A 10,070-nucleotide genomic window follows, 5' to 3' on the forward strand; every position below is an offset into this window, starting at 1 on the left:
AACACATATATATATATATATATATATATATATATATATATATATATATATATATATATATATATATATATATATATATATATATATAAATTAATCATATTATGATTATTACTTTTTACAAGTATTAATTAATACGTTTAATTGTAATTTTATATTAATATGAGTAATATAATTATATATTTAAATAATGTAAATTTTATTTTTTACATAAATTAAGTAAAGTTATAAACTATACATTTTATAAACTACAAAACTTAATAATATTATAATTAGAAAGTAAAAAATATATATATATATTACATATAAATTATATTAATGTTAAATAAATTATAATTATATTTCAAACTAGCACATTACACTAATAAATATAAAAAATAATTAATATACCTACACTATAATATAATATTTACAATAAGTTTTTAATTTATTATTAAAAAATTATTTATTTTTTAATATATTTATTAAAATTCTATTTAAAAATGCAATAAAAATACTAAAGACAAACTTACCTATAAACTCCATGTATGTTATGTTTCACATCATTTTTATAATAAAAAAAATACTATGTAACTTTCAATAGTTCAGGTTATTAGGCTAGCCCTATCGGTTTCGGGTTCATCAGGCTAACCCGTTCGGGTCATTGACTCGTCGATTTCGATTTTACCAGGCCTGCCATCAGGTTCGAGCTAAGATTGACATCCATATTCGCAATGCTATGTATGATTTTACAGAAAAATAAAATAAAATTATTAGACATAAAAATTTAACCAACAACTTTTTAATTTTTCACATGCTAACAAACTAAAGTAACATTACTTCTTGATTCATTCCTACGACTAAATTTTCTCAAATATTTAAAAGTTGTAACCGTATTTGGAATAATTTATAAATTCATTTTACACTTCAAACTTCTAAGCAAATTAAAATTGAAAAAAAAAAAAAAGAGAGGAACAACATGGGCTATATATTTGTATGTGTAACTTTAGTAGTTCAAGGCACCTAACATCAATAAAGATAAAGGAATCATTTGTAAAAACATATCAATAAGTTAAAGTAATTTAATTGGTTAATGGTTAAAGTATATAGATGTTAATTAGCAAAATTTTGTATTTCTAATTATTTTTTTTAGTATTATCACTCTATTATAATGTAGTATTTATTAATAACTACTTTTTTCAACCTACTAAAACATAAAGAGTCAATACCGCTTTTAATGAGACTCGAACCCGACCTCCCATTTTTTTAAAACCCTAATCTGGTACCGGCTCGGTCAGTGGTCAGTCTAATTAGGGTTTAAAAAAAACCGTACCGGCACGAGCCCGGTCTGTGGCCACTGGTCAGTCTAATTAGGCAATTAGGGTTTGATACCGCTATATAAACTGTCGCTCACTCCCCTCGCATTCTCTATACTCTCGTCCTTGATCTTACGCCTCTTCTCCTCCTCTCTTGCTTTCCGTGAGTTTCTTATTTCGTATTTCTTTTCTTCGGCTTTTAATGCACTCCAATTATCTTATTATTTTTTTGCTCGAATTTCATCTTATTGTTTGATCAATATACTGCGTATATCACTCTTTTTAGCTACATTTGGTGTTTTTTTTTTTTTTTTTTAAATATATGCTTTTGATCTTAGGTTTGATTTTCAATCCTTTTTTTTTTTTTTTGAATTTTGTATTGATTATTTTCTTGATCTAGATTTCATTTTTAATCCTATGATTATATTCAGTGAATTTTATTATATGCTCTTGTTCTACAATGTAGTTTTTCGTATTTTTCTTTTTGGATTTGGTGAGCATTGGGTTGGCTTTTAATGTTGATCTATCATCATATTCACTCTAGGAATCTAGGATTAACTCATGTATCTCTCTCCTTTTGTTATGGATGTAGTTTGCAAATTATTTCCTCTCTTATTGTTTTTCTTGTTATGGATATTTCCATTGTGCTGGAATCTGATGCCTCTCTTGCTCTGCCTTTTGTTTTTATGAAAGCTCTATTGTTGATGATTGGATACTATTTGTTCTTGTGTTGTGGCAGGTCTTTTTGGGAGCAAGTATACAAAGTAATTTTGAGAAGTTGTGAATTTAAAGATCTATCAAAATGGTAAGAAAATGAATATATCTTATTACTTGCGGTTATGCTGACAAGTGTGGGGAATTTACTTACGGATTTGGCATCTGCAGGTGAAGTTCACAGCTGAAGAGCTCCGTGCTATCATGGACAAGAAGCACAATATTCGTAATATGTCTGTTATTGCTCATGTTGATCACGGTATGAGAGTTATAGTAGTTATGTGCTAATCTGTATGTACTGTTATTTAATGTGCTGTTTTCTGTACCAAATATGCTGAAATTCTATCCTATTACTTGAAAAACCAGGAAAGTCCACACTTACTGATTCTCTTGTGGCTGCTGCGGGTATCATTGCCCAAGAAGTTGCTGGTGATGTTAGAATGACAGATACCCGTGCAGATGAAGCTGAACGTGGTATTACAATCAAGTCCACTGGAATTTCTCTGTACTATGAGATGTCAGCTGAAGAAATGAAGAATTACAAGGGTGAGCGTGACGGGAATGAGTATCTCATCAACCTTATTGACTCACCTGGACATGTTGACTTCTCATCAGAAGTGACAGCTGCGCTCCGTATTACTGATGGAGCCCTTGTGGTGGTTGACTGCATTGAAGGGGTTTGTGTCCAGACTGAGACTGTACTTCGTCAAGCACTGGGTGAAAGGATTCGCCCTGTCTTGACTGTTAACAAGATGGACAGGTGCTTCCTTGAGCTCCAAGTTGATGGAGAAGAAGCTTACCAGACATTCTCAAGGGTGATTGAGAATGCTAATGTTATAATGGCTACATATGAGGACCCACTCCTTGGTGATGTCCAGGTTTACCCAGAGAAAGGTACAGTGGCTTTCTCTGCAGGATTACATGGCTGGGCATTCACACTGACTAACTTTGCCAGGATGTATGCTTCCAAGTTTGGTGTTGATGAATCAAAGATGATGGAAAGGCTTTGGGGTGAGAACTTCTTTGACCCTGCTACAAAGAAGTGGACGAGCAAGCATTCTGGGACTGCCACATGCAAGCGAGGGTTTGTGCAGTTCTGTTATGAACCCATTAAGCAGATCATTAACACCTGTATGAATGATCAGAAAGATAAGCTGTGGCCGATGTTGCAGAAACTTGGTGTCACTATGAAATCTGAAGAGAAGGAATTAATGGGCAAGGCACTGATGAAACGTGTCATGCAGACATGGTTGCCAGCAAGTAATGCACTTCTTGAAATGATGATATATCACCTCCCATCACCTGGCAAGGCTCAGAAATACCGTGTTGAGAACTTGTATGAGGGGCCTCTTGATGATCAATATGCCAATGCTATTAGAAACTGTGATCCAGAGGGCCCTCTCATGCTTTATGTGTCCAAGATGATTCCAGCATCTGACAAAGGCAGATTTTATGCCTTTGGTCGTGTTTTTTCTGGAAGGGTGGCTACTGGAATGAAGGTCAGGATCATGGGTCCAAACTTTATACCGGGAGAGAAAAAGGACTTGTATGTCAAGAATGTCCAGAGAACGGTTATTTGGATGGGTAAGAGACAGGAAACTGTTGAGGATGTTCCTTGCGGAAATACAGTTGCTATGGTTGGTCTTGATCAATTTATTACGAAGAATGCAACTTTGACCAATGAAAAAGAGGTTGATGCCCATCCTATCAGAGCCATGAAATTCTCTGTGTCACCTGTTGTGCGTATTGCTGTTCAATGCAAGGTTGCGTCCGACCTTCCCAAGCTTGTTGAAGGCTTGAAGCGTCTGGCCAAATCTGATCCTATGGTTGTCTGCTCTATTGAGGAATCTGGGGAGCACATTATTGCTGGTGCTGGTGAGCTTCACCTTGAGATTTGTTTGAAGGACTTGCAGGATGATTTCATGGGTGGTGCTGAAATCATTACATCTGATCCTGTTGTCTCCTTCCGTGAGACTGTCCTTGAGAAGTCATGTCGTACTGTCATGAGCAAGTCTCCCAACAAGCACAACCGTCTATATATGGAAGCTAGGCCAATGGAGGAGGGGCTTGCTGAGGCAATTGATGATGGTCGTATTGGACCAAGAGATGACCCAAAAGTTCGTTCAAAGATCCTGTCAGAAGAATTTGGTTGGGATAAAGATCTTGCTAAGAAAATTTGGTGCTTTGGTCCTGAGACAACTGGGCCAAACATGGTTGTTGATATGTGTAAGGGAGTTCAGTACCTGAATGAAATTAAGGATTCTGTTGTAGCTGGGTTCCAGTGGGCTTCGAAGGAAGGTGCTTTGGCTGAAGAAAACATGAGAGGTATCTGCTTTGAAGTTTGTGATGTTGTCCTCCATGCTGATGCCATCCACAGAGGTGGTGGCCAGGTCATTCCTACAGCCAGGAGGGTTATCTATGCATCCCAGATTACTGCCAAGCCCCGTCTTTTGGAACCCGTGTACTTGGTTGAGATTCAAGCACCAGAGCAAGCTCTTGGTGGTATCTATTCTGTTTTGAATCAGAAACGTGGCCACGTGTTTGAGGAGATTCAGAGGCCTGGTACCCCTCTTTATAACATTAAGGCATACCTTCCTGTCATCGAGTCATTTGGGTTCTCTGGTACTCTGAGGGCTGCCACTTCAGGGCAAGCTTTCCCACAGTGCGTGTTTGATCATTGGGATATGATGACATCTGATCCATTGGAGGCGGGATCACAGGCTTCCACCCTAGTGGCAACAATCCGCAAGAGGAAAGGTCTGAAGGAGCAGATGACACCACTGTCTGAGTACGAGGACAAGCTGTAAGCCAAGAAGTTGGTATCCATGAATCCAGTATATCTTCTCTGCTGAGCTTGAATATTTTTGATAGGTCTTAAATGGGATTTAGTCTTTTAAGTGAGTAGTCTCAATTTTATCTGTTGGTTGGTAGTGTCTAGTTTGTGTCAGTTTTATCATTGGGTCTTGCAGACTTGCAGTGTCTTTCTACCAACACATTTTCTTTTCGACTTATAAATTTTGTTGCTTCTGTCGACCATCAATTTTGCTTGCCTAATACCCCGGAATATTTTAGATCCAAATATTTACCAGTTCCATTTTCGCTTGTCATCCTATTTCTGTATAGGTGGCTTTGGTGGACAGTTGGTTTTTTAATTAAAAAAGTTTTGAGCAAAAGAACGAAGTTTAATTTTGTGTTTCAATTTTAGCGGCGACATTCTCAAAACTAGTCTTTAATAGTTGTATCAGTTTTGTCTTTTGGTATTGATCCATTACCTCCAAAGTGCATTTTATTAAAAATTTACATTATATTTATGGACATATAGCTATGTGGACTATAGTCCACACAATAAACTTATAAGGTGGATTCGGGTTAATAGCGTAATTTACCTAAAAAAAATTGAGTTGGGCCAACATAACCCACAATTTAAAGTGGGTTATATGACATGACCCATATTAATGTTGGACCATTTAAACTTGGACCGGACTAATACAACAAGATATCACTAAAAAAAATTATTATTATTATTATTATTATTATTTATTATATTTCCATGATATTATAAAATGAAAACGAGTATGATGAGTTTGACTCTTCTAGGCTGCAATTATTAATTTTGTTATTGTACAATGATAATCGCTTACGTGGTAAAACTACGCGCCTTGGCGAGTCGGCGGACGGTGTCACGGGACAGGCGGCAGAAATATAGATACTGCCGTGCCGTGCAGTGTTTCTCGGAATGATCTCTCACGCGTCATCGCCGGCCGGCCTACCCAAATTTATCCATCATTCTTCCTCTATATATACACATCCATCATATTCGCTAATGTTTCATTCCATACTCAACAATTATATTAAGCCATACATAAATACACATCCATTTTGTTAATTGTTATCGAGCTAGCATCAACACAGACCAAGACCATGAGCAGCAGCAACAACAACCAATTTGATCACCAAGGTAATTTATTGTTTCGTATGATTTGCTAATTTTGTTTGGTCTTTCTTGTTTTCTATGATAGCTAATAATGTTATGCATATATGTTTGCAGCTGCGAAAGGGCCGCAGATGGTAGCGCCTCCTCCGCCTGCGGGGTATCCGACGGCGGCCGGCGACGCTCAAGTCCGGCGCAAGCGTCGTCATAACACCAAAAGCAGAGGCGATGGATTCTGGAAAGGATGTTGTGCGGCATTGTGTTGCTGTTGGGTGTTAGATGTGTGCTGCTAATTTCTGATTATTATTCATTATTATATTGGGTGTGATTTATTTATTAGGATTGATTTCGCATGTATGATTTGTTTCATACATCTTCAATGTTCGTGTGTGTGTTTTTTTTTTGTTTTTTTTTTTTAATGTTGTATACATAGTGCTCGTTTGGAGAATTCTTGTACAATAAATTATTTATTCATTTTATTTTGGAATATGAGTCATTGCTATTAATTTATATTTAGATATATAGATTGATATAATTTTAACAAGATATGTCTTTGTGCGCGTGCGCACACACGTATAGTTGGGCAGGGAGAGTTGTTCAAAATACGTGTAGTGGTCTAGCTTATGAGACCGAATTACAATAGACACACATCATAGAAAGGAAATTAAAGACAACTTTATACTTATAGAAGAGCAATCAGATCATAAGTTCATTTTTAAAATATCTTTCTTTTTTCTAAACTAGTATTTTCGCCCGTGCGTTGCACGGAATGGATTTGTTATAATATTTAAAGAATATATTTGGATCAATATACAATTATATATATTATAACATCGAATATTATATAGCGCAATTGATGAAATTGATTGGATCGATTATGTTTTTTGATGTTTTCCTTTGAATTAGAACAAATAATTGTCCAATTACCCGGGCGTGGATAATTTTTTTTTATTATATATTGAGATAATAAAAATAAAGATGAAATTATAAAAAATTCTAATATTGAACGTGTACATTTATTTGATTATAAGATTAGTACAAAAATATTACTCAATTAATTGAATAATATATGACTTGTTTGTCTAAAATTATCTTAAAAAGATCTATAAGTAATATGACTTATATAATTATATTATTACTAAAATAAATAAGAGAAAATGAGAAATAAATTAATTGTAATTATTATAAAAATAAATTCAACGACCAATGCTTAACTTAATTATCATAATAATTATTAGGCAATTATTATTAGTCAATTACACTAATATATGTGTAATTATACTTTTATACTTTAAGTATATTCATTTTCCCCATATTGCATTTAGTTTTATCTTCCTCCTCCATATTTGAATGAATTAATTTTGATTATTATAAAAATCTAATAACCCATGTTCAATTAATTTTTTTAAAGTTTAAATAACTTAGAGTTTTCAAAAAGAAAGTATAATTAACTATTAAAGTTTTTAAATAATTTTCAGTCAATTAGTAATATCCTTTTCTTTTCCCGATAAATGATTTTACTTTTATTAATAGTGTTGATACATGAGTATACATATTATCAATTTATAGATATTAGTTAATTTCTATTTTACATTTTCTTAACAAATAAGCTTTATTAATTATTTGACCAATAAAATATTTCATTAATTGACTACAAAAGTTTAGGCAGGGAATGAAATAAGAGGATTTTACTTTTATATGTAGTATAGAATATAGATTACGATCTTTTTATATTTTAAATCAATTAGTAATATCATTTTTCTCGGAATAATGGTCAAATAAACCACTGAACTACACACAAAACTGCAATTAGGCCATCGAACTAAAAAAGAATGCAATTGAATTCCTGAACTATATAAACTCATGCAATTAAGTACAAATTGACATGTTTTTTTTTTAAAAAAAGTCCAAATTGACTTGTTTACCTACAATTGTGATGACATGGTGGTTACTAATTTTAAAATAAACTTTTTAAATAATTTTAATTAAAATAATTAAATAATAATAATAATAATAAAATTAAAAAAAAAAAAAACAGACGTCTCCGGCAGTTCTTGTATTTTTTTTTAATTATTAGTGCCGATTGTTATGTGTAAATTAATATCAGGCAACCTTATCTAGGAAAAATGAAAAGAATTACGTAGTAATATTTACCTAATTTTCGTTCCATTTTTAATTGATGATGTAGAATATTATTATTGAAATATTTTCATTTCATTTTTAATTTCAGTTCCTTTTTTAATTTATCTTTAATATTGTTTATAATATGCCTTTATTATTTATGATGTAGAATGTTTTCCTTTTTTAATTAAATTGCAATGATATGACCATTTCCTTTTTCATTTTAGTTAATTATGGATTTTTTTTTAAATTTACAGTCAATTATTAATATTCATTTCCTTTTATATATTCAATCAATTAGTAACATCAGATNGGATTGATTTCGCATGTATGATTTGTTTCATACATCTTCAATGTTCGTGTGTGTGTTTTTTTTTTGTTTTTTTTTTTTAATGTTGTATACATAGTGCTCGTTTGGAGAATTCTTGTACAATAAATTATTTATTCATTTTATTTTGGAATATGAGTCATTGCTATTAATTTATATTTAGATATATAGATTGATATAATTTTAACAAGATATGTCTTTGTGCGCGTGCGCACACACGTATAGTTGGGCAGGGAGAGTTGTTCAAAATACGTGTAGTGGTCTAGCTTATGAGACCGAATTACAATAGACACACATCATAGAAAGGAAATTAAAGACAACTTTATACTTATAGAAGAGCAATCAGATCATAAGTTCATTTTTAAAATATCTTTCTTTTTTCTAAACTAGTATTTTCGCCCGTGCGTTGCACGGAATGGATTTGTTATAATATTTAAAGAATATATTTGGATCAATATACAATTATATATATTATAACATCGAATATTATATAGCGCAATTGATGAAATTGATTGGATCGATTATGTTTTTTGATGTTTTCCTTTGAATTAGAACAAATAATTGTCCAATTACCCGGGCGTGGATAATTTTTTTTTATTATATATTGAGATAATAAAAATAAAGATGAAATTATAAAAAATTCTAATATTGAACGTGTACATTTATTTGATTATAAGATTAGTACAAAAATATTACTCAATTAATTGAATAATATATGACTTGTTTGTCTAAAATTATCTTAAAAAGATCTATAAGTAATATGACTTATATAATTATATTATTACTAAAATAAATAAGAGAAAATGAGAAATAAATTAATTGTAATTATTATAAAAATAAATTCAACGACCAATGCTTAACTTAATTATCATAATAATTATTAGGCAATTATTATTAGTCAATTACACTAATATATGTGTAATTATACTTTTATACTTTAAGTATATTCATTTTCCCCATATTGCATTTAGTTTTATCTTCCTCCTCCATATTTGAATGAATTAATTTTGATTATTATAAAAATCTAATAACCCATGTTCAATTAATTTTTTTAAAGTTTAAATAACTTAGAGTTTTCAAAAAGAAAGTATAATTAACTATTAAAGTTTTTAAATAATTTTCAGTCAATTAGTAATATCCTTTTCTTTTCCCGATAAATGATTTTACTTTTATTAATAGTGTTGATACATGAGTATACATATTATCAATTTATAGATATTAGTTAATTTCTATTTTACATTTTCTTAACAAATAAGCTTTATTAATTATTTGACCAATAAAATATTTCATTAATTGACTACAAAAGTTTAGGCAGGGAATGAAATAAGAGGATTTTACTTTTATATGTAGTATAGAATATAGATTACGATCTTTTTATATTTTAAATCAATTAGTAATATCATTTTTCTCGGAATAATGGTCAAATAAACCACTGAACTACACACAAAACTGCAATTAGGCCATCGAACTAAAAAAGAATGCAATTGAATTCCTGAACTATATAAACTCATGCAATTAAGTACAAATTGACATGTTTTTTTTTTAAAAAAAGTCCAAATTGACTTGTTTACCTACAATTGTGATGACATGGTGGTTACTAATTTTAAAATAAACTTTTTAAATAATTTTAATTAAAATAATTAAATAATAATAATAATAATAAAATTAAAAAAAAAAAAAAAAG

At 31.3% G+C, this 10,070-nt stretch overlaps 1 protein-coding gene across 1 annotated transcript; it reads left to right on the top strand.

The window, feature by feature from the left end:
- Positions 1–1,401: 1,401 nt before the first annotated feature.
- Positions 1,402–5,179, top strand: LOC116022188 (elongation factor 2-like). The gene is made up of 4 exons (XM_031262789.1): positions 1,402–1,455; positions 2,032–2,097; positions 2,178–2,265; positions 2,373–5,179. The coding sequence occupies exons 2-4, from the start codon at positions 2,095–2,097 to the stop codon at positions 4,811–4,813; spliced, it is 2,532 nt and encodes an 843-aa protein (XP_031118649.1). The 5' UTR covers positions 1,402–1,455; positions 2,032–2,094; the 3' UTR covers positions 4,814–5,179.
- The last annotated feature ends 4,891 nt before the right edge of the window (positions 5,180–10,070 follow it).

The sequence above is a fragment of the Ipomoea triloba genome, chromosome 6 (assembly GCF_003576645.1).
Source record: "Ipomoea triloba cultivar NCNSP0323 chromosome 6, ASM357664v1".
Lineage (NCBI taxonomy): Eukaryota > Viridiplantae > Streptophyta > Magnoliopsida > Solanales > Convolvulaceae > Ipomoea > Ipomoea triloba.

Coding starts and splice junctions, on each gene's coding strand:
- LOC116022188 (XM_031262789.1), top strand. Junction 2,266..2,372: donor TATTGCTCATGTTGATCACG/GTATGAGAGTTA, acceptor TTGAAAAACCAG/GAAAGTCCACACTTACTGAT.